General features: G+C 40.3%; 1 protein-coding gene across 6 annotated transcripts in view; it reads left to right on the top strand.

Moving 5' to 3' along the window:
* Window positions 1-26,431, top strand: part of rap1gap2a (RAP1 GTPase activating protein 2a) — a 72,124-nt gene that overhangs the window by 25,808 nt on the left and 19,885 nt on the right. For 5 of the 6 annotated variants that reach the window (XM_040130417.1, XM_040130415.1, XM_040130413.1 and 2 more), the window contains exons 1-2: window positions 5,946-6,677; window positions 23,016-23,100. In XM_040130417.1, coding sequence (XP_039986351.1) covers window positions 6,550-6,677; window positions 23,016-23,100 — 213 coding nt within the window. In that variant the 5' untranslated portion in view covers window positions 5,946-6,549. Of the gene's footprint in view, window positions 1-5,945; window positions 6,678-23,015; window positions 23,101-26,431 lie in introns of those variants that run through there. The other variant, XM_040130416.1, reaches the window with a different exon arrangement.

Here is a 26,431-nt window from a genome sequence, read left to right as displayed (position 1 = left end):
CAGGGCATGTGGATTGAATCAAAATGAACTACAGTTTCCATGTTCACAGCAATGAAGGAACATGTCATCCAGTGTAACTGTGTGGCACATTAATGTGTTTTTGATTGTTTTTGAACAACAATTGAGCTCTATGACACAGAAAAATAAGATATATAAGGCTTTGGATACACAGAAACTATTTGTTAGTAGGATACATTCATTGTGGGATCTTGGTTTTTACATGGGATTTGTTGACAATTAAAAAACAGAGGCTAACACCAGACTAATACTTTAATGTCATTTATTTTACCCCACCTCTCCTTAGAAAATACAGTGATTTTTACTTTCTACACTTTACTTTCTTCCACTACAGTGGAATTCCCCACTGGCACTATATTGGTAATTTTAGCTGAGTAAGCAACTACATGAGGCCACTGCTGAGCCGACTGCAAACACACTTTAGAGAGGGAAATTATGCTTAATGGGATGTGAGTGGAACCAAAAGAGGAACAACTTATGATCATATAAATGACCGTGCAGAGTCTTTTACGGATTTATGTTTGCTTTAAACGCCTCTATAAATCACTCAACACAACCGACACTTCAGGTTTGTGTGTGCATATTTGTTTTTGAATGTACCTGCATGTTTGTGATTGTACTTTTGTATATAGAGTATCTGTATTTATCAATGTGTTTCACCATGTTGATGTTGTATAGTTCTCTGAAAAAATGGGCTTGGATCCAAATACTGAATTGCAGAAAGGATCAGCGTGTACTGTACAAGGGAGGAGAGTAAACACACAGAGAGATAAAACATAGGTGGGATACGAGGTAAGACTAAACGGCAGATAGGCGTGGATGGGAGGATTGGGCTCTAAACTGATGCAGGTAATCAGTAACAGATTGATGATTATCAAAATAGAATATGATTAGTGATAACACATTCAGCTGGGATAATCAAATTGAGATTGCTTTCCTCCAAAATCCATCGACTGTACGGATTTCGAGAAGAGTTTGTTCCACTTTGTGTTTGAGCAGTGTTATCAGTTATTCTGTTATCATCAAGATGTAAAATAGGTCTAAAGTCTTCCTTCCTGAAAACAAATGTGCTAACAATTCATAAGGTAGTTATTTATTTATTTTCTGAGGTTATCCTTTATCTGATTACTGTTTTCGCCACAGAAGGGCTTTTGGTTTTAGTAACTGCCTTTTTGTGAATCTGTCACAGTTTACTTTGTAAGCCTGATGATTGGTGGTGGTGGGGGGGGGGGGCCCTTAATGGAAAATAACACAGACAAGAGAGGAAGAGACAGAAAGAGAGATAGAACGCTGGCAGATAAGGACGTCAGTTACAAGAAGACAAGAAGAGAAGTGTTGCCGGTACAAAGGGCAGAGGATGATAGCTCTGAAATAGCTAGAAAGATGTGAGAGCCAACACAAAGATAGCTTATATGCTTTACAAAATAACTGAAAATTATGACTTTCCAATGAAAATCCAGACTAAGTCTCCAAGTCTCCACAGCACTGAGAGTTGCAGTCTAAACCAAATTAGGATCTGGAGGACAAACATATAATTGTATCTTTCAATTATAGAGCAGATCATTGGTGAATGGAGCCAAACAATACATGTAGAACAGATCTCAGACATTCACCCTTTAATTAAAGGGTATCATGGCAGTTTAATTTCATAACAACAAATGCGAGTCTCACAAAAGTAACACCAGCACCAACACACCAAGGGAGGAATTCCTTTCACCACCTGGTACTGACATGACAAACAGAACCTCCGTACATGAGGGCTAACTGAGTTTTTATAAACCTGTCACATAAAACAGCCAAGACACAGAGCTGAAGTTATGAGTGAATTATGTTGAAGTTTGGACCAACAAAGACACATTCAAAAGCAATAATAGCAGGTAAAAAATCTTTGACTATTGTCTATACACACTCAGAACACACAGTCTTGCTTTATAAGAGGGACTGACAGTCTTCGTAGAGATGGAGTTCCATCAAACCGCACTTTCAAACACTTGAAAGGGATTTTTTTTCCCCCTAACATAGTCAAAGTCTACACCACCTTTTAAACCACATCAAACACGTGTAAGCTCTTGTTCCCATAGCACAATCTGTACATCAGGCTACGACCTGATATGAGACGGCGAGCGATGACATTTCCTTTTATTTACTTTCTGGGCTCATCATATGATCTACACGACAATATGACATTTCAAGAGTTAATCTCTTATTTATGGCACATTTGCCATTTGCATTTGAACTTTGGTGTTTCTTTTATAAACATTGATATTGATATTTACTGTCCTGCATGGTGGAGCTCATTATGTAGAGACACTGTACATATACACATACTGTACAAGCAGAAACTCAAACCCACACACTCTCACATTCAGACATGCACATTATGGACAACGAAAAGGGATTTCACATATTAGAGTCCTGATGAGCTGTCTTTCTATTTTTACGGCAGTACTGCATACTGTGGAACATGGTGGGTTGGAAAAAAAAACGGGACAGAATTGGAGAAGAAAGTGGGGAGAAGGAGGGAGTGTGTGAATGTGTGTTTGTGTGTGTGTACTGGGGGGTGGAGTTGTTACTCAGCAGCCGTTGTGAAGGTCATTTTCTCCAGTGGGCTTTCAGTTGGGTCAAGCATTTTGTGTGCGTGTGTACGTGTGTGTGTGTGTGTGTAGGCAAGTATGTCGCCTTGTATATAAAGATTAGACCTATTATAAGTACTGCCATGCTGTATTCTTGTTTAGTATGAGGCTTATTTAAGAATTGAGCATGGGAATTGTGTGTGTGTATGTGTCCTGTAATAGATTGAGCTGCAAAGGGAGGTGACGTTGGTCGACTGGCATCTGTTTGTTTGGGAGACACTTGAGAAGCTGTGAAGTGACAGGAAAGGCAGCTTGGCACCACTGAGGATCACACAAGTATGTGTGCATGTCTGTGTATGCATTAGAGAGAGAGAGAGAGAGAGGAAGTTTACATATCTGAAACAAGTGTTCAAACAAAATTGATTTTCACTTAAATTTTGAAAACCAATATGCCATTTTGTTTCAAGTTTCCAGCCACAAACAACCATCCAATTCTATAAAAAATGATTTTATAAGCAGATTCCAGTGTTTTTAGACTCAGTATGCTAAAATTTGACTACTTTTAGACCAACCACATTGACTAAATACAATATGAAAAATCCACATCATAAAAAAACTGTCTTTTTGGCTTCTTGTCAAAGTTATCTGAGGGTCGGTGGGGGGTATGTATGGGGAATGGGACTCTTAACCTCCTTTTAAGAAAAATTGAACAAACAGTTTAAAATTGAAAATGCTGATTCAAAGATTAAGGGCCTGCCTTTCTCAAATCAGTTTAATCAATTGGTTTTAGATATAAATGTCTGCACATACTAAGTCTCATTTATTTATCTCTGCCCACCGGTACACATTGTGAAATCACATCATATCTGCACTGAATGTTGATTGAAGCAGGGGGGTGTAGTGGTACACCTCAGGGTGTCACACAGGGATAATGTCACACCTGTGGATGTGTGTATGTGTGAAGGAGAGAGTAAGGGGGAAGGGGGGGGGGGGGGTAACAAGAGAGTGAGTAGTGTTTGTTTGTTTGAAAGAGAATAGATACGGTTATCTCATTTCCCCCCTTGATGACGCACGATAGGACCCCAGAGAAATGGCCGAGTCTGCAGGTGTGAGGGAGAATGTGTGTGTATATGTACATGAATGTGTTTTTAACGGTCTATCTCAAGAGGAAATTCGATAGTTCGGTTGAGATGTGAGCTTGTTTGTTTGCCTCCATACAGGAGTTGGGAAAATCCTCAGGTGCTTTTGAGCGAAGGAGCCATGATCACAGATTGTGTCCCTCAAAAATCACAAACTGCAGTTTTTGGAAGCAAATCTCCATAAAGAGAATATACCAAAAATCTACTGTGTTATTTCTCGGGTGCATGTCAAGGGGACACAGCCTTGGGGGTCCTTCAGGCAGATCCTATGGCAGCTGTCCGGTTGCTATGGCGCTGGTCACAGAGGGGAAGAGCAATGCATGAGGAGAGAAATGGGACCTTCCGTTTAAATATTTTTTTTGCTGCTGCTGTTTCCACAACTTAAACTACTCCCTGGCTACTGTTGGACAATTACTGGGGCATCTCATCTACTCAGATGTCTTTGTCTCTTGTCTTGAATGATGCATTTCTCTAATTATCCTCTGTACCAGGAGTCTAAGACTGTCCATTTCAGCTATCGAACAGTATTCACCCCTTTATCATTGTTGCCACTCTTGCCTAGACGAGCTTTACCAGATGTGCAGTGTGATTCAATGTGTATTTTTCTGCTGCATCAGGCTTTTATGTTCATTGTATAGGTTTATGTCTATGTCCTTCTCTGTCTTCAGAGAGTTTTATGGTCGCTGCCACATGAAAATCTCATAATTCACATTGCTATTTATACCTTGAACTTAAAGTTTATGTTTTATATTGGGCAGCCTTCCTATTCCAGAGAAATATGAAATAAAAAAACTGATCAAACATTAACTCATTATAGAAATGAGGAAATCAATGAAGAAAAGCCTGACGGTAAAGCCATTTAATTAGACGGCTGAAAGCAAATCATAGCTTTAGAACACTCCCAGTGTTGCAGAAAGGTGATACAGTTTCTGGTCTTACTGTCATGAGTGAAACTATAATTTGTGCTCTACGGGAAACATTGTATTTACATATATTTCAAAACTCCAAAGCTAACTAATAAATTAACTTTATATCTTGTTTGCTTAATACATACAAATACTGACATGTGAAAACACAATAGTAAGAAAGAGGTTGCCAGGTCAGGTTTGCTGGCCATGTCTTCATATTCTATAAGAATTGTATCGATCTATTCATCTAACTCTCGGCAAGAAAAGTGTACTGTGTACAATTTTGTGTATTTCCCAAGATATCAAGCTATTTCTTTAATGCAAAAGCAACCAGACCAGTGACATAATGAACAAATAAAAGAACAAAATTAATAAACAATCACATGAGTAAATGATGAACCTTCTTGGCACAAGGAAGAAAATGGGTGGAGATACTATGTAGAAAAATGTAATGCTACCAGAGTGAATGCAGCTAGCCAGTCAATTAGTGAAGTAGCCATTCACCCACTCATTCATTCAGTTGGTCACAGTTGGTTAGCCCACTTACAAACAGAGAGGAAGAAGAACAGGTAGCCAAAGATGGAAACAGAACACTTTAGATCAATATATTCTGGGAAGATGGCTGCTTTAGCTCTGTTTACTGAACTGTAAGATAACTGTAGAGGAAACTAGCTCTGGTTGGGGCTGGAGAGATTCACTAGCATTGTAGACTTCATATTCGGTATATGAACAAAAAGCAATGCACTCAGCTTTTAAAATGGGAAGAATAAAAGCAGAAGTAAATTTCAGAGAAGATATGACAGAACGGGATAATATGAGACAACGAACAAGAAATGCACCATGAAAAAATGGGTCATGTATTTCCACGTCTGTCTTTGCACAAAATAGAGCATGTAAAATTTGTTGAAATTATAATTTCATGTGGTTTCATTTAATCTGCTTTCATTTTGTTAGGTTACATTTTAATTCCAATGTCCTTGGCAACAGCACAGCAGGCAATAGGCTGATAAGCCTGTTTGAATTGAGATTTCACACGGAGGGTGTGTGGTGAGCAGGAGTTGTTAGATGTGAGTGTGCCTACAAATGAAATCATAAAATCAAGCATTGATAGAACAAGGTCGGGGAGATTAATACAAAATTATTAACAAGGTAGAAACAAGGGCAGGGAGAGATAGAAGGAGGCATACAGTAGAGGAGGAGGAGGAGGTCGTGTTTTGCATAAACCCCAGCCTATCAGACGAAGGAGGGTGGGACTCAGCAAACAGGAAGGGGGGAGCAGAGCAGCAGCAGACACAGAGGGAGAAGAAACAGAGCATGCTAGAGGAGGAGGTAGAGGTGGGAATTTAGAGGTAGGTAGACAGAGAGATGCAGTGCCAAAGTGAATGCGTCTGCGAGGCTGTCTGTCGAGCAGTTCGTCATCCTCTCATCAGGGACCATGATGTGTTATGGAGCTATGATATACAGATTCACTGCAGGAGCAGGGAATGCAGATAGAAGTTCACCTTGAGCTGGAGTCCAACAGTGCCACTCTGGACCTTTGGGATTACAACAAATGCTGATTGATCCTACAAGCAAGAACAACAGAGATTTGATTGGATCCGACAACCTGCCAAACCTGAAGTGGCTCCAGAATTTCTAACTTTTTTGACTTATTTGAAAACATCTGACGGACAGGCTCTAAACTACCAATCCAGGGCCAGAATTCAAACAAGCTATTGATTTGGCAGAAACTTGGCCCGCTGTCTTGAAAGCTGACAGCATACAGATCCAAGACTGTGGCATCCACAGCTCACACTGGAGCCCCGCAAAGCCACGACCAAGCAGGTCCTGCAGCCCAGGAACCCTGGAGCCAGCCTGACCTTGGACCGGCTGTCACCTGAACCCCTCCTGGATCCAGCAGAAACGTCAAGCATGTCTCAGACAGGAGGACGGTTCCACAACAAAAAGGCTGGCATTCGGGCCGCCGTGATCCTGATTGGACTCCTGCACAAGTCTCGCAAAGCCAAGGAGAGGGAAAGGGAGAAAGAGGAGAGCGAAGGGTGGGTGAAGTTTGTCGAATCATGTCATCTGAGGAGGCAGGAATCCTGGGTATATCATGTATGGCTTAGGAACAAGCAGACGGTCTGTGCTGCAGTGTTGAGCTGGGATTGTAAGAAAACTTTATTAGCTCGTAATGTCTTTGTTATTCCACAGGCACAGGGCACTTTAAACACTTTGCAGTTCAGTGAGTTTGCAAATGCAGTTTTATTATAGGTCCTTTTTATTAGTGTGCTTGTCTATGTGAGTGTGTGTGTGTGTCTTGTTGACCACACTTGTGTGTCTATCTAGGTCAGTGGAAATGACAGATGGGAAATAGAGAGAAAGGTATTGTGAATAGAGGTGAATAGAGGTGTGCTCAGAGTGCTTTTGAAGAGCAGACAAGAGGGATTGAGGGACTGGAGCACAGAAGCAAAGCTGCGGTCTAGAGAGAGAGGGACGTGGAAAAAAGAAAGGGAGAATATGAGGCGTTAAAAGATAGAGATGTGGCGAATAAAAAGGAAAAAGGTTCAGAGCAAAGGTTGTCCACTCATCTTGCCATGTCTTTCTATGTCCAGGTCTTAACAGGTTTTGCAGTACGTATAACCATCACTGATGTCCCACTTTCATTCCTTCAGCACAAGGGCAGAGTGAGCACACATTTGTAGATAGGTGAACTGGATGAGAGTTCTGTAGGTGCGCTACAAACTACAGCACAGCAAAGAACACTGTAACATCCGTTACTGCCCGCTAACCTGCATTAAACAGCAGTTGTAAATATGATACTCAAGCTGATCTTTAATTTATTATGGATGATGAAGGCTACTAAGCATGCAACAAAACTGGTGTTTCTATTTACAGGTAAAACTGTTGAGGACCATATATGTGAATGCTTTTCAGACCAACTGCTGCTACCTTACTTCCTCAAAATTGCCTATCCAAATGTACCTGTAAGAGGAGATTTCCTGCATGCTGTGTTGTAGCCAGATCATCGTACTGCTAACACTACCTGAGCTGAGTGCAGTCAATAAGACCCCTGGGAATGTCCCACCTGGTAACAAACTGCGTATGAGGTTTCCAGGGTTGAGACTGCCAACATTTCCCCCCACTAAGCCTCCCAATGGATAGACCTGTTTTGGCCGAGCTAACATTAGCAGCCACATACGTATGTATGTAAAGTTAAACTGGAAACTGAGCAGAAGGTTGCAGACTGAGTTTGCCTATTCAGTATTATTGTGGTGAAGGATATAAAGGATACATACAGTGTGGTCTGGGTTAGGTGTGTGTGTGTGTGTGTGTGTGTGTGTGTGTGTGTGTGTGTGTGTGTGTGTGTGTGTCTGTCTGTCAAAGGCTACTTTTGGGGGCAAATTTCAGACTAAAGACCAGTTAATTGGGGAAAGCTTGTCCAATTGGGAAAAAGCTGATTTTGGTTCAGTGGTTAAGGTTAGTTGCAAGTCTATGTAATGTTCCCAAAAGTGACCCAGGTCAACCTCTGTGTGTGTGCACGTGTGTGTGTGTGTGTGTGTGTGTGTGTGTGTGTGTGTGTGTGTGTGTGTGTGTGTGTGTGTGTGTGTGTGTGTGTGTGTGTGCGAATGCACGCACTTTTCTACTCCGTTCTAATAGCTCGGACCAAAATAGGCTGAGTCAAAATAGACTGTAACTCACTTTGCAAATGCTGATAAGTTTATCTGAGCTCTGGGTGTTTGTGTGTGTGTGTGTGTGTGTGTGTGTGTGTGTGTGTGTATGTGTGTATAATTTAGTTTGAGATAGTGTAAAATTAACCCCCAGGGGCGAGAGTGGATTAGTAACCATGTAAATCGGGCAACTGCCCCAGACCTTCTGGGGCCCCTAAAGCCTGCAGGTTCACTGTGTGACATTTGGTTTGTGGTGATTTGATTAATTGTGATATAAGTCAGGTATAGGCACCACTAAAACAAATGTCAACTGAGATGATAAGGACCTGTCATATTACGTGATCTTGAAGTCTTGGTTTGTATAAGGAAGCGAATCCTTAATTATTTTAGTTCATAATATGTTTACATTATGTATATTTCCGAATAAATGAGTGTTTAATTAAATTACTATAAAGTAATTGACACAGAGCAAACCTGCGGCACAGTGGGGCCCCAACGGTTCATTTCTTCCACAGGGCCCTCTAGTGGATTAATCCAACCACGCCTGCCATGTTTGTCAATGCAACAATACTGCATTGTCACACAGATACACACAAACATGCGCTTGATACACTCTTTTCTTTTACGGGAACACTTCTTGCATGTTTCTCACATGCTTACCATTTGATTTATGATTTCGACTCTACGCTTTATTGCCTCATGTCAAATGACATGAAACAGTACAATCATGTCTGGACAACAGAAATAGCCAGAAGCACTGCTGCAATAATATTCTACCGCTATCCCTTCTGTTGCTGTGGCTGTGTCACATGATGATTACAATTTCCGACAATTTTAAGGGGTCTTTTTCTGAGTAGTGGTTGTTATGTTCATGACTGCACTCCTTTCAGACTTCTACCACTACTATTTGTCTCAACTATATGCCATCCATTGTAGCAGAACATTTCATGTCCTTAAACACTGCTTATTCTAACAATGAATGCAAGAGAAAGTAAATTACTGACTGATTGGTGTTATTAGAGCCCAGCATTTGTAGCTGAATAATAATAGGGAACACTGCGTAGACTGCTAGAGAAAGAGTGTTTTATTGGGTTTGACTTGGCAGCAGAGACAGTTGTCTGACTTTCCACAATACAGGGACAGCACACAAAAGCACATGCAAACATACAGGCACGCAATCTTGCTCCCTGCCTGCATCCTCTTTGTATTCCGCTCACTCTTTATCTCTGCTCTGATAGAGCCATACTGTATATTTGCCTTCCATTAAGTTGAATAAAAAGGGGATCTCCTGCTTGTATCTTAATGTTTGTATTACCCCCCATGCATTAATGTCCTCCACAGCTCATTTATCTCAAGCTGCAGACATGTTTTGTCTGTGTGTATGCGTGAGTGTGTAGCTATTTGTGCATAAACTGTGTTTAGTCTGTGTTGTAAAAGCCAGTTCTTTTGCAACAAGTACGTATCTGGTTATGGTTACGTTTCCCTGTCAGTCTGTGGTGGTGGGTTGCAATTGATTTGTGTGTGCGCATGTGTGTGTGTGCGCATGTGTGTGTGTGCGTGTGTGTGCATGCGAGCGTTGGGGAGGGGCTGGGGCGGCTGTTAGGGTTAGTTTCCAGGAGGGAAAGTCTCCAGGAAATGAATACAAGTCTATGTAATATTCCCAAAAGTGATAAAAGTATGTTTGTGTGTCCGTATGTTTGTGTGTGTGTGTGTGTGTGTGTGTGTGTGTGTGTGTGTGTGTGTGTGTGTGTGTGTGTGTGTGTGTGTGTGTGAATGTGTGAGAGAGAGAGTGTTGGGGGGGGTCAGACTTATGTTACTTTTGGGGACAAATTTTAGGTTAGGCAAGTAGTGGTTATGGTTAGGGTAAGTCTCGAGGGAATGTAATTTGTGTGTGTGTGTGTGTGTGTGTGTGTGTGTGTGTGTGTGTGTGTGTGTTTGTATGTGTGTGTGTGTGTGTGTGTGTGTTTTTGTGTGTATGTGTGTGTTTGTATGGGTGCGTGTTTAAGAGAAGAAAAGTGAGAGACAGGCTCATTCATGATGCCAAAGTGTTATTTAAACCTAACCTATAATCACAGTATGAGGCTTCCATTTCACACTTTGAATTGCTCCCTGCTGCGATGAAATGCCTTTAATAACACAGCTGACAACATGTAACATCTAACAACATAAAATGTGACATGTATTTTGAATAGGGATGAGACACTGTATAAGTTCACTGCAATGTCAAAGTAATTTTGAGACAAAACATGCATCTGTTTTGCAAACTGCAATATTTAATGAATATTTCAATGCCCCCGCTGGCCTGGCGGTACAGCACTTCCTGTCGATTATGGGGAGTTGGGCAGTAACCAGAGACATCAAGCAGATGTTTCATTAAAAAAAACCCCAAATCAATTCTATTTGCTAAAAGGCTTTGCAGGAAAAGGTTGTCGCCTGTGTATTAATGGCATATGAATGTAAATTGGTAGGTTAATTCGGTGTTACATAATAAACACATTTATAATTATACATACTGTATTTTGGCCTTGTTCTTGTCTGTTTTCCTCATGCTTCAACAGTATGAAGGTTTAGGTTATGATAGGATGTGAAAATCCTAGAAAAAAAACCTACATTTCTCATCTACAATTCAAATCTTTCAAGGACAACAGTGAATTGTGGATAATGCTTTTAAATGATCAAAAGATCTCCTCAGTGATTAGTTAGCCTGACTCATCAGAGTTAATTTAGCAGACCTCCTTTTGTGCTTCTTTATCAGCATTTCAATGAGTTGCCATGGTCATTTGGGTTTTCATTTTTTAGCCTTGAAAAACTCGAGGCAAACCATTAAAGGGGACTGCCACTGAATTCAAGCCTATCTGATGCCAAGTTTCACGAACAGTTCGCTTCAGTATCAAACAGCAAGGACTTGAAGGATTTGGACCTCTATATCGCTCATACAGCTGCACGGTCATGAAAATTTCCACCAGCAAAGCATTTATATAAAGAGAAGCTCGATTTTAACACAACAAACTGGATTTTGAATACACTTATTCACTTACAAAGTTGGTCGAGAGGATCAGCTAGAGCTGCTGTAGGCAGAGTTTGTTACCAGGCTAGCTGTTTCCCCCTCTCTGTATGCTAAGCCAGGCTAACAGGCTTCTGGCATGTACCCATGGTAATAGACATCTCAGAACAATTAACAACTTGAATAACTACACAATGAAAGCTTTATCAAAAATACCTCAATCAATAGCCTTGCACTTACATGTGATGTGCATTCAACTACACTCCCTCTAATGTGCAATATTCCTTTAACTAACAGGTCCTGGTGACTGTAGATAGACTCTCTTTAAATAAAATCCCTCTTTGGATCCCCACAAGATCCCCCACCTTCTACATATTATTTATAAGCACAGCTGTCAAAGTAATGATGAGTCCAGAAGCAATAAAATGTGCCGATGATTCGGTTATTAGTCATCCTACTTGGACTGGGTGGAATAAGATCACAGGTCGTTGGAGGAGGACTTTGTGTCATGGCGTGACAAGTCCTTTATCCTGCTAAATGTAGCAAAAACTAAGGACATGACTATTGATTTTAGAAAGTCGTCCTCTGCTGCTGCAATGACTTGTTATTAAGGGAGAGGAAATTGAGCTAGTGGAACACAACAAATATTCAGGCACTGCTCTGGACAAGAAACTGTGTTTTAAAATCAAGCAAAATTCTCCAAAAGTGAAGCAGCATCTTTTCATCCTGCGGAAATTGAACTCTTCAAATGTTTTTTTTCCTGCTTTGATGTTTGTCTTATAGAAGGTTTATAGAAAAAGTCTAACAACCGACAGCTGTTGTCTTTTGTCTGCTTGTAATCTTTACACAGCCAGAAAAGAGGCTTGTTAATGTGACAAGAGACATCACCAGCTCAGGGATGTTTACAGCAAGCAGGTCCATAGATTGTCCTGCACAGAGAGTTTGAGCTTCTGCCTTCAGGTTATTGCTACAGAGTGCCTGATAGGAAGAGAAAAAGCCTCAGGGTTGTCTTTGTATCAATGTCTTATTATATTCTGAGCATCTAAACCCATATACACATTAATAGCTGTGCACTGTAATATTGCAGTTTCCACATATGTATTTGCACTTTATGGCACCTCAAATCTGATATCATCTTAGTTTTTTTTTTTTTCTCAGTTCCTTTCAGTCTTTTGTTATGGTCTTACAGTTTTCTTTGATTGTCCCAGTCGTCTTATTTGTTTTGTTTTGTTTTTTTTAAACCCTGTCTGCATATTTCCCTTTGGACTAAAAAGATTGATTTGATTTGACAGTTTTGCAAGTATCACCACAGCTGCGGTCCCTTAAGAGAAAATGTCATCCAACGGTATTTAGTGGTCCATTACATACTGTATCTGTTTGAGGGTCCTTGATATGAAAATGTTCAGGAGCTTCGGCCTAGGGCATAACAGCAGAATTGTAAATGGTTAGACACAAACTGAGCGCTGCCTCCCTTGGAAGAACATGGTACACTTGTACAACAATCATGCACAGTAATGGTGAAACTTGTCGTTGTTAAATTGACTAGCTCAGTATAAGAGCATCTCATACGTACTGCATACCATCCAGTCATGAAGGATTTGTAACTGTGTCCCACAGTAGGCATGTGTTTGGTGAAATGTCGGGGACTGAACAACTGACAGAATAGATCAGACTAGCAGCTGGTCACAGCTAAAAAACCATCACGAATAACCTGCCTGGCTTCCTCTTACACACCGAGTCAGCCAGCAACACTGCAGCCTGGCAGGCTCCAGAAGAGGGAAATAACACACACACACACCCATCATCATAATACAAAGCAACTCTATACTTTTTACTTCAACAATTACATCAACATTAACAATTTTGGAGAAATCCAAAGCTTGACAGACCTGCTGTTTCTAGTTACGGTTGCTATGCTATGATAGGACAATCAGTGTTCGTTTAGTTGTGTGAGATGTAAAAATGTATATTTTCCTCTTCATGTCACAATTATGTAGTGTCAAAGCATTTAATTTTCATAGAATCTATTTTTTTTCTTTTAAACTTCTTGTTATTACTCTGGAGAAAGAAAAAATCGAGACTTTCTGTAGGTAAACCGTATTCCCAGGCGATGTTTTTCATTGTAGCAGATGAAAGATTCTAAACATTTGCACTTGTAAGAGGAGAAAACCTCGTTATACAGCTTAACTACAGCTGGTTTTTTAAAGTGCAGTTCTTCGTGTTGCTTTTCTTGGACACATTACACAGTTTTCCTTGTCCTGTAGCCCCTTCCCTCCTCTTGCTGTCAAACCCTTCTCCTGCTGGTTCACAAAACCGTTTTTATTCACTGACTCACTCGTATTTCCATTCCTACGTCTCCCGCTGCTTTTCCTTCACTACTTTCAATTACTCCCTCTTATGTTTGTGATTACGAGTCACGGGGGACGGCTTGTATAGGCTCACACACACACACAAAAACATGTACACATTTAATTGCACTTGAACTCACACATCTCTTTGCTTTTGTGTTTGTACAAATATGTGTGTGTTGTATGTGCATGTGTGTGACTGTCAACCTTGTCTTAGGGTGTAATGGAAGAGATAGTATCGTCTCTAACAAGTGTCCAGAGACCCACCCAAGACAACCCTATTTACCCAGCTCTGCACTGGGGACTGAGAATGCTATTTTTAGTCTGCAGAGATTCATTTATTCTCTCTCTCCATACTTCGCTCTGCGGCCTTCTCTCTTTCAGCGATCTGTCTGACATCCATTCATTCTGCGTCTCCCTGTCTCTGTCTTTGTGTCTCTGCCCGTTTTCTACTGGACCTTTCTTCTTCGGTGTGGCTATCAGGTAGTCTGAAGTGGTGGAGCTAGCTGACAAGAGAAGTATTCAATGTCATCTGACAGATGCCTAACTCCATTTTTTCCCTCTGACTTGAGCCAGTGAGAGTGGGCGAGATTGGGCAATGATAAAGAGGAAGTGGGCCCCAGAAAATGAATAGGATTAGATAGGATTTATGGCATTTCCAGTGATATGAAAGAGAGAGGGGTGATGTGAGGCAGCTATGCTTTTCACTGCAATGCAGCACTGTGCCATAGGACAAAAAAAACTCTCCTTAAATCAAAAGTTTTGAATCCATACCTAATGCAGACTCTTAGACCTACTGAATCCAAAAAGAAAATGTTCACTCTAACAAATATGTACTTAAATGCTTATCAACACTTTATCACCACTGTCCAGTGTTCAAAATGACGCAACAATAGGTTTAGGAGAAGATGTACACTCATCTTTTGTCGTTTGAAAATGCTCTTGTTTCTTGACACGCTTAAAGTGTTCGAATGTTTACAAATGGAAAAAAGAGATTTTGTTTTGCTTTTGTTTTGCTTTGTTTTTATATCTACTAATACATTAGTCTACTACCAGTAAATTGACTGTTGGGCTATCCAACTAAAGTATGATTAGACTGCATAAAGCACAACGGCAGACGAAGAGGTAAACATGATTCAGCCCTTGGCCTTTATCAGTGCCTCCCTGCTGTTGGGAAGCAAACATGTGTAAAAGTCCATCAAAGGTCTCTTGGCACCATTTGAGCAGCGAGACAGAAAACAACACTGACATTTCGAAGTTAAGACAAAAGCTATTGTAAACAACATAACCTTTTACTAGCTTGTACTATTTTTTTTTCAAGGTACAGTGTGTGTGAGTGTGTGTATGTATGTGTGCAGTCTGCAGTCCTTGATAAGTATTTAATACAGCACAGTCAAATATTACAGTGAGCCACTGGAGTATCATCCAGGGTAACAGACTTACTGTAGTATAATTAACCTGGTTTCTCTGGGAGGAACAAAGCTAGGACACACAGTTATAGCTTCCTTGGGTGGGACTGTGTGCAGCTGGAGAGGGTGAGACCTTCACGGGTGTCAGTGTAGTCCTACATTTGGATTAATAACAGAAATAATTGAGAGAGGAGACCCAAGTAAACCAAGAAGACAGCAGGAAAGGGGAAAATAGAAAGAAAATGAGAAGACTAAGAAATATGAAGGATTATATACTTTAATTCCCCAAGCACAAGGAACGTAGCTTGATGCAGGATCAGATTGAGTCTTTCTAGCTGTGAAACATTTCTCATCATTTCTGTAGATTTAATTTTACTGCAAGGGCCATATTTCTTGTGATCAAGAGACTATTAGCACATCACATTGGCAGTTCCTTACTCTCGGCGTCCTTGTTCTGTCACGTTTGGGTCCTGTGAGAAAATGTGAAAATATATATAAGGCTGGGGATGGGGAAAAAACTGAAGTAGACAAAACATTGTCCTAAAAAAATGTAAAGTCCAAACAGCAAATTTAATCAAATAAAACTACTTTTACAGTGAACTATCAAAGTTTTATCAGCTGTGGTTATGGGACAATCACAAAAACATGCACTCTTTATGGCTGTGTGTCTTAGAGATGTTCTGACAGCTTACGCCATACAATATAAGGAGCTAGCATGGCAGAGTGCACACAAACCACTTCAGGGTCTCTTAGTTTGCATGTTTCCCTGTGTTTTCCCCTTAATGCGGTTTTCAGTCTGTCACATAAAGAAGCTGCAACACCGATAATGACAAAGTGTGTATTTAGGGGTGTTTGCCAGTGTGTTGTTTGTTTGTAGCTTAAGTTTTTTATAATGTTCGTTGTGTGATTTAAACTGAACTCATCTTCCCATAATTCCTCAGCTCTCACACCTATATCTGAACTCCAAACCCTTCAACCTTACCTTCTATTGATATGACCATTTTGTTATGTTGTTAGTTATTAAGTTAATTATTAATCAGAGTTCCAAACTGATCAATAGTACATTTAATGAGACTGAATTAGCGAATTGGCAATCTTTCCCTTTTTAAAGGTGGTGCCCCGAGGGGGGTTTAATGTAAATTAAATCCTATTACTTAATGTAATTTTTAATTATTTCTGATAGCCAATAATTGATAAGCTGTTGCTGCACCTACAAAATTCCCTACAATAACGCGTTGAAACAAAGCCTGAAGTGTGTTATTACTTGCAACGAAGCCAACATTCACACACACACACACACACGCACACACGCACGCACACACGCACACACACACACACACACACACAAACACACAGACACACACACACACAACACACACACACACACACACACACACACACACACACACACACACACACACACACACACACACACACACACACACACACACACACACACACAGAAGCACAAACACAAAATTAGTTTCCTCTCTTCTACTCCATCAGCAGAACAGCTAAATGAAAAGCTTATTTACTTCCTCTCCTTTTTACCTGCTAGCTTTGTAGTTGAAGGACCAATTACTTTTTTGTACACATTTATATATTAATTTCTAAAAGCAGCCGCGTGTCTTCTCACAAGAGACATGTGGCTCCCCTCCTCCTCATCACCCCCGCACTATCTGTCTGTCTGTCTGTGTCTCATCCTCTTATTGATAATGAGAGTGTTTCAGGTTGTCTGGTTGGACTCTGTCTTATCTCCTGCCTGCTGTCATCTTTGTATCTATTCATATCACAGTAAGAGAGAGAGGGCGCGGCCTGACATTCCCACAGGAAACAGCCGGTGACTTTGTGTACAGTTGGCTCCTAATTATTGCTCTCCTGACCTCTGTACATATCTGGGATGCCTGTACTTTCCTGTTGGACAGCTGATTCATACATCCATTTCTTAACTCCATGTGTAGCGGACTCTGTAACGACAGACTGATAGCAGATAGCACAGGTGGAAATAGAGGACACACAAGAAGACAAAGTGATATTAATTTAAATTGCTGCTTATATGGCCTAAAATGTGTGACAGCACTGTGGTGTTCTTATAATCTTCAGTCAGAGTTTTGCTAGAATTACCCCTAAACAAGACTAAGGCTGTGTCTGAAACCACTCCCTCATTTCACCGATTCACTACCCCCTATATGACTGACGCTCAATAGTTTACTTTTTAGTGAGCAGTAAATTAAGACTTTTATATTGTTGTTTCAATATTTATAGTTATTAATGAATGAATGAATGAATGAATGAATTTTAATCCACATAGAGTCTTTAAAGCTTATAGCCTTGAATGTTTTTAGTTTTGTGATTAACAGTATTTTTCTTTCTTTCTTCTCTACTGTGTTCATGGATGAATTACTGGGCAGGCCAAATGAGCACAGGCTCAGAGGCCCAAGGCATCAGGGGGCCGCTGGACCAGAGCCTCACTCTGAAGTGACTGTTTACCTTTGTCACTGGAAGGTCAATCAAACGACTACAAAGAGACACACAGCAACTACAAAGAGACATACTACGACACAAAGAGAAACAAATGACTACAAAAAGACACAAAATGACCACCAACCAAAAACTCACAAGTAGACTGCATTGTTTTGTTGTCATTGGGGGTCTTGCTCCTATGCAGCAGGCATGGGGGGCCTTGAGCATGTCACCCAGGGGCCCTTTATCTCATAATCCAAATTGGAGATTTTCAGACACTATTCATCATAATTTTGCGTAGTCACTGACTGGTCTAGCATTGCACAAAAGTAATTTCACATCTATAAAATTTTCATTAAAATTTTTTGTGTCCATACTCCTATAGTACTGCAACCTCTCATAACGTTGGAAGGGAAACATCTCTGCTCTTTCCTGCTTTGGACAGGAAATTGTTCATGTTTGCAAATCTAAATTGAACTGAAGAGTCCGTTCATTAAATACTTGTTATACCTGGATGTGTTTATACTCTCCTAAGTTAATTGACTTTGGTTATATTAAGCAACAGGCATGCCTCCTGTAACATCAGCCTCTTAAAGTGCTTATCAGAGCTGTAGCTGTCAAGTCTAATATTTGAAATTGCTGTGCGACTTGATTCTTTATTCTCAGTCTACTTTAATATACATCAGGGTTGATGGGTCCTACGCTCCACAGGAGGCTATCTTATGTTTCCTGCCCTCCGCACTCTCCATCTCTTTGCAGTGCTCATCTTTCTCCCGCTCTGTCTCCAATTACTGTTGTATTAACTCCATTAGAGAAACCATCAGTTTTGTAACTGGCCAAGCGGCATGAGGATCCGGCTCCTTATCAAGTTTCATAACAACATAACAGCTGGAAACAGGAGTGCGCAGTAAGGCCCTGGGAGAGGCTTTGTACCCGCGCCCCACAGTTCACTCTATCCTGAAGCTTTCTGTCTCTGTCCTCCATTCTTTATTTTTATCTTCTCTGCACCATCTATCACCCTGTTTTTCCTGTTTTCATCCTCCTATCTCCCCCTGCTTTGATCTGTCCATCATGGGGATGTGCAAAGAGCTGTTCCTTTTTTTTTAACTCTCTGTCTCACTCACACATACACACCCTTTCTTTCACTCTTTCCCTCTCTGTGTCTATGCCTGTGGCTGACGTCCTGCTATCCTAATCTTATCTCATGGGTGTAATCAATACATGAAATAACAGAGATGTATTACAGTCTCTTCCTTTATCTGTCTCTCTGTCCCTCTCTCACACACCCGCGTACACACACAAATTACCGGCATCATTAGATAAACATGATGACTGTGTGGATGTAATTATTGTTGAATAAACCATAATCATTACCAGGCAAATCCAAACAGGATTACAGATATGCTTCTGTACAAAAAAGGTACAGCTTGTACGACTTTGGATGCAGATGTAGAGTATGATGTATGCTGAGTTGAGTTACACTTTAGTCATTAACCCAGAGAAACTCATCAAACAAAAACTATTTCCTAAAACCCTTAAAGAGCATATTTATTGTTGTGGATGAAAACATTTTTCAGAGTTGACTTCACTGTTCTTGGCAGAACGCTGGGCCAGAGAAAGTCACAGAAAGCAGCACAACTGCCATACAGTCACAGCCAGTATTTACTGTGTATTAAAATAATGTAATAGTGTGGCAGCCGCTGCACTTTGGCTCGCCGGGAAAGTTCTGCCTGGTGGTGTTTGTACCAGCATGGAGCCAAAGGACTGAATTCAATTCAACCTTGTGATTTAATTTCACAGCCCAGGTGCTTGCTTCCTCAAAGCCAACATAGAAGGCATCAACAGAACAGAACTGATAAAATATTTAAAGAAAGAATTTGAGCCCGACCATATAACCAACCAATACTGGCCCATCAAAGATATGTCGGAGTTGGTGTATATGTTGTCCAATATGTGCCAATATGAAAACTTTGTTTTACAGAACATAAAGCAGAGAAAGCTGCTTTGTGTACTCTAGAAATGGTGTCATCACATAGTGTGTCCAGCAGAGTGTCAAGCAAAGATTATGATCATGGCAAATAGAGTATAGTGAAGTTACACTATACTTTACAGTGAACTGTAAAGTTACAGTTAGGCACCTAAAACACATGATTAGGGTTAAGGAAAGGTCATAGTTATGATTAATAAAAAGGCAAATGTATTGCAGGCCTGCAGCTGACCCCAGTTGTGCCTCTCATGGTTTATGATTTTTTTCAAGTCACAAAGCTAAGCAGCTGTTTTTCTGAAAGATAAATACCCAGCAATCTTTGAAAATCCCAGAAGAGTTTAACCAACTTAAATGACCTATTTTCTGAAGGATTTCCAGAATCCTCAAAGATTCTTCTAAGCGTCTGGATGAAACAATATTCCATCCGCTGCACATTAAAAAAGGGTTTTTAGCCCATTTCCAATTATAGGAGTCTTTTTTTAATCCAAACAATTATCATATGACAAAAGAAAAATCTAAAAGTTCAATTTTTCTATTAAAATATACAATAATAGAAAGTAACCTTCACATAGAATAACTGATAGTAAAACTTTTCATTTTTGGTTCACATCTTACAAATTGAGCAAGGCCGTATGTTCTTTTCCCATCTCGGTTTTTTGAGTGGCATCTTGGGAAACATGGTAAAAATATGTTTCATCATGCAGTGGATGGAATATTTTTTCATCCAGACGGAGCAGTCTCTGAGGATTTTAAAAACACCTTCAGGAAAGAGGTGAGTGCTGATAAACAACCTTCTTGGTTTTTCAAAGATGAACGGGTATTTATTTTTCAGGAGAACAGCATAGCTCTGTGACTCGAATGCAATGTTAACATGTGAGAGGCACAAACTGGGGCTAGTTTGCAACGGAAGTCAAATTCTCATCTCCTACATGAAGGTCTAAGGCGCTACCACCTCCTTGCCCTTATTTGCTTCATCACTACATAAAGGGCACACCATCTCATGCACTGGCATTGAACGTTGGTGGTAACTGTAAAATTTCCCGGGATACTCAACTATAATGTTACATATTACTCCATTTGATGATGCTCGTATGCCAATCACCTTCTTTAAAGAGCCTTGACTGCACATCTCATCTAAGCCTTTTTCAACACTTCTCTCCCCTGACTCACTTTCTCCATGACCTTTTCTTCCTAAATTGCTTCTTTGCTTCCTCCCTCCTGCTGTCCCAGTACTTTCTCTCTCTCCCTCTCTCCACCCCCTCCCCCACGTCTGTGTGGGAGTCAGTCACTGTGACGTAGCTGTTGTTTCATCACCACAGAGACAATCCAGGCTGCAAGGACAGCAGCTCCTCATCTTTCCCCCTCTCTCTCTTTCTCTCTCTCTCTCTCATGGAGACACACACAGTTTTCCTCAACAAACAGCATCTCTCTGTGTGCAGGTGTGAGTGAGTGTTTAAGACAGCGAGATGGGTGTTGTCCCTGTGCCCGTACAGGGCGGCTGTAGAGACACACAGCAGGGACCCGCCCCAGGGAGAGTAGTCTGAACAAGCTTTTCCTTTTAACAGGTCAGTGACAGAAAACACACAGTGTCCTCCTTTACCTGCAGGCAGATGAGAACAAAGAAGAAAAAACAATGACCAATGTCTAGCAAAAAACATGTTTTTCCTCTTTTTTTCAGTCTTGTAAACCCTCCCAGTCTGTCTTGGCTCATGGTGCTCATTCAAACATTGTCCACCCTTGGCTACCGCGTGCTAACGTGCTGCAGCATTACATACACAGCGGGATACAGTGGTGCATTGTGTGAGTGCTGAGCCGGTGGAAAGAACTGGCCAGTACGGGCTTTTCGTCTGCATCGAGGAATGAAGAATAGGGTTGAACAGGATTTGGGTTTGCCCTGAAATAGCTAACGGCGACTGGTGTGCTTTGTCAGTGACTTTCCGCCTCTGTTTGGGTTTCTGTGAGTGTCAGTAAAAGTTGGGAGACTATGACTGTCAAGGTCAAAGAACACTGTTGATTAAATTCAATGGAAGAAAAGGGAGAAGAAATGATTTTTTTAACTCTCTTGGCTCAAGCTCACTATCACATTTTTATATTGTGTGCCGTTAAGAGAATATAGAATGATCTACTATGATTCCAGCTAATGACTTTTACTACTTATTTCTTTGTAAACGTTCTTGATCTTGATCACACATTCAGCATGAGAGTTGTCCATCGCGAAGCATCATATTTGAAGTAGTACCTTCAGATATATCACAAGATTTTTTCAGAATACTTTGCAGGTTTCTGGGGCTAAGCTAAACCTCCTGCTGTCTCACAGTGACAGTTCAACCTTTAACATCTGGGATCATTAATGTGCACTCATGCTTCTCAGTACGCCACCCAGAAAAAGCTTAAAAGAGGAGAAGAGGCTTCAAGCCCCAAACGACTTCTCTTTAAGTCTCCTTGACAGCTCAAAGGACTCCACTGAGCCATCTGATACTTCACTGCATATTTCCAGCACGCTCTCTCACTCACATGAAACCCTTAAAATATATCGACATTAAAATTTAAAAACAAAATTGCACTGTTTAGTAAATTGAGGGCTCTTTATTTATACTATGTCACTGGATAGGAACTAGACTGACACCAACAGTGTAAAAACAAAACAAGGATTCATTACTTCATGATGTGTGAAAACAGTATTATGCTAAAATAATACGTGATCCTGTTGTCATAATACTGCCAACATTTTGAGTAAAATCCAGAATTAGACAGCATATTATGAATGGTCACAGTTTCATCAGTCTACTTGGTTTTGTAGTTCAGCTAGCTGTTCCATTACATTATGTTTTCCTTTAGCAGTTGGCTAGCTGCACAGTTAACCATCCAGTCAGCTGCTGAGTTAGCCTTACATTAGCTAGCTAAAATAGGCTTGAAAATTTAGCACTTATGAGCTGCTAATTTGTGTCACATTTGTAATGGAAGCTTTGTGTGTGTGCGTGTGTGTGTGTGTGTGTGTGTGTGTGTGTGTGTGTGTGTGTGTGTGTGTGTGTGTGCGTGTTCACAACTTGTTAACAGGTCACATTCATTAGTTATATCTTTTCTTCAGGAGAATTGCAAAAATAATAGGGTTACCTGTAATTTTCCCCATTGTTTCCCTCATTTGCATAAAAAGAAAAATGTAGGAAATATCAATTAAAATGAGATATCCCAGTCACGCAACATCTGCAGGGAGCACAGCTGGATAGCCAGTTGGTATAGAGTGGTTCCGAGAGGCAGAAGGTGTCAACTCTAATTAAACCAACACACGTGCTGGATCGTGTTGGAACATCAGGTCCAAAGCTTTTCTTGCCTTATTGTGGTGAAAATAATGACTGTGTCCCAAGGGGAAATACTGTCCTTTATTCACACAGAGTAAATAAGGGAGGAATATTGCATCCGCCTCAGAGGATGAGTGACCTCTGATAAAATCTGGAACATTTTGGAACATCAATAAATCAACCCTTATTCTTCCTTATTTTGTCCTCTTCTCTCCAGGAAACAGGAGCTGCTGAACATCTCCAACGTCCCTCTGGGAGAATGTCCCCCCTCACCGCCCCGCACTGCGCCGCCCAGCATGAAGGTAGGACACGCACATGCATTAATGTGCATATACACACATACACTATAGTAGCTCTTTCTTTGACATATTTTGCCCTTTAGACCATTACGCCTATTAGAAAATTGAAATCTAAAATGGATTCTTCTCATATCCTCATATCCTCACTGATAAACCACCTTAACCAGCAAAGCAGTTAAGAGACAGTGACAAACTGCAGTGTCACAACAACTTAAAGTTCACAACATGACACAAAATACATAACTACATTTAAAGTAAAGTGAGTTCTTTACAGGTGACTCTGCTTTATCTCACAACATTTATATAGTTTGTAATGCATGGTGCTATTCTTGTTCTGCAGTACTTGCTTTATATTCTCACAGCCTGCATTTTTAATGAGCTGAAACACATATATATTCGATTTACATTTATCTAAACGTATCATATTAAATTAATTAAAAACATACAAGTTGGTCACCCTGCATGATTTTTTTTTTTTTTTTTTTTTTTGGTCATTAAGGCAATCAAAATTCAAGTTAGGTCACCATCAGTCCAAGTAAGATTCTCCATAATCAATTTCTAATATTGCTCTCTCGGACAGTAAACGCAGCTACATCGCTGTGTTAATTGAACCCCACTCCCGTGTTGCTGTGACTGCTCCTCCGTGCTTGGAGTGAGGTAATCCTTTTTTCAGTGTCTGCTTGAAATAAATCCAGATTTTATTTTTTTGGACTTGCCTCTGTAGGCAAGAGCCCAAGATGCAAGGCTCATGCAGGAGCATGTGCTCTGTGACACTGCCATACTTTAAATGTTGGCTTTACGATTAAAACTATAATTTTTTCTCCAGTGTCTACTCATATTGTTACCCTGCTTTTATTGCATTGCAAACTTTACTTGGGTTTAGAGAATTAACCTTAGCCATAACGGCCTTGACAATTGGCACATGGAATTGTAACCATACAAGGCCCTAGAGTAGTTTTCAAGGTACTGAGCTCCCTTGTTTTTTATTTCTCTGCCTTATACTACTTTTACTGCCAGTTCTACTATGATTTGGAGTCTTTAGAGTGAATTTCATCTTGCCAAAAAAAGGTTGTGTGATGTAAAGGAAGTGCAGTTGAATTATCCTGTGATGTAGATGGATTCACGATCAGCTACAGTAGGAAAAGGTTTGAAGCTTTATTCTCAGGCTGATGGTATCCTGACCACCAATTGTCAAGTTCAATCAAACTGTGTCCTCAAAGGAAACTCTGGCCAAAGCTGTGACTCGGCAAATTGAAACTAATATCGGAGCAAAACCAAACTGAATATGAAAACAAATGAAATCCACCAGACTGTAGAGGATCATCTTTCTCTGTTGTCTCACTGATTTGTGTAGTAACATAGTATGCTGCACATATAGAGAAAGCATTGTATTATTTGCTGTGTATGAGATTATAAGGTGTGATGTTTTCGGGCATTCATTACTCACACGCCTTTGTACTTGTACTAGAGGTGAAGAATTTTTCATTTTTCCACCAGCATGATGAAAGAGAGGATAGGTTTTGCGGGGAGGCAGATTAGCAGGGTGATATGCAGGAAATAGATGATGGCTCCCGCAAAAGGGAGCCCCTTTCTGTAGTATGTCATCTTGAACTAAGCCATCATTATCAAATCTGCTGAGGACAACACAGGGGGAGAAAGCACAGAGAGGAGGAGAGGAATACAAGGATAAAGTTTGCTCATGGTAAGAAACATAGGAAGAGCTGATTGACTGAATATATGGTCAGGACAAGACATTTTCTCTCATAGTATTTGAGAGAAAATATGATATATGATAGAAATATAGATCGAGCAATAAGACATCAGTTTCCTTCTCAGTGTGAGGTAAATTTCTGGTAATTATCGATCGCCAACCCATAATTTGAGCTAGAGCGGTCTACTGCTCAGTTATTCGTAATCAATGTCACACTGGTAAAGAAGTTATGAAATTTCCTATAATCACAGTTCACATCAGATCCACCCACAACACTATTCAACTGTGGCTGCCATTTGCATGAGAGAAAAGAAATGTGTAGAACAAACCACAGATGATCCTGTAGCTTAAAAATGAATAATTTAAGCGATGCACTACACACAATACTACCCAAGCCTTATAGCTAGACCATGTTCATGTGATCATGCAACAAAAAGGCAGTACTATTTAACAACAACCGAAAACATATTCAAAAAAAGTCTCCACTGGTTCTACATACATTGCCACTTTTCATACACAGTAGTTTTGGCACCAATTTCAGTCTGCTCCTCCGTTGTGCATTTTAGTTGCTGGATAATGCACTGCTCATAAATACAAAAAAATTCACATGTGACTGCACAGTCTGCATGTCGTTGCTAAACAACCTAGTTAATGTCATTGCCCTTCAAACAGAGTGGCCATAAACAGGAGCCACCTGGGCAGCCAGACTGCCATGAAAATAGGGGTCTGTTACACCTGGCACACACCCTCATGTATGCAGACAGAGCATCCTTAAATTAATAGAAAATTGAAGAAAATAAAGTGGAGAAATTTTTTCTCTTTAAGAAGGTCTTTCAGTGGCTAGGACAGGTGTTTAGGGTTAGAGGTCAAGAAACAGTGGTGTGTAAACATATACACTAGCAAAGGTGGAAAGTAATAAAATATATTTACTCAAGTACTGTACTGTACTAATTAATTTTGAGATACTTGTACTTCACTTGGGTTTTGTTGTTTTCTTCTGCTTTATACTTCTACTACACTATACTGTGTTTTTCACTCCACTACAGTTGTTATATAAATCAAGGTAATAGTTACTTTGACTATTCAGATTAATAATACAAAATATAATCAAAAATAATATACTTTAAGTATATTTTGATACCATTATGCACTCTTACTTACTTCAGGAATTCAACTTTGGTTTACAGGTAATACAGTGTGTGTGTGTGTGTGTGTGTGTGTGTGTGTGTGTGTGTGTGTGTGTGTGTGTGTGTGTGTGTGTGTGTGTGTGTGTGTGTGTGTGTGTGTGTGTGTGTGTGTGTGTGTGTGTGTGTTGCATGTGTTTGTGCACACTTAATTCTGTGATTTTACACTTTGTAGTGACTCACATTGTGAATAATGTTAACAGTCAACCTTCAAAGACACTGCCGCTGAGACAGCAAAACAAAGACATTTAGACAGTTCTTGGCCCACATTGCTGACCTGCAGAGTGTGTGTGTGTGTGTGTGTGTGTGTGTGTGTGTAGACATATACAGACTGGAATAACTTGTTCTGTTTAGACAAACAATTCAGTTTGCTGCCTGACTTGACTTTTCTGTTTAAGCTTTAGGCATTTAAAGGGGAAATAGAGATTAAAATCTAGTG

The sequence above is a fragment of the Xiphias gladius genome, chromosome 7, assembly GCF_016859285.1.
Source record: "Xiphias gladius isolate SHS-SW01 ecotype Sanya breed wild chromosome 7, ASM1685928v1, whole genome shotgun sequence".
Taxonomy (NCBI): Eukaryota; Metazoa; Chordata; class Actinopteri; order Istiophoriformes; family Xiphiidae; genus Xiphias; species Xiphias gladius.
The sequence above is the reverse complement of the archived record's forward strand: the minus strand, read 5'-3'. Positions and strand labels throughout refer to the sequence as shown.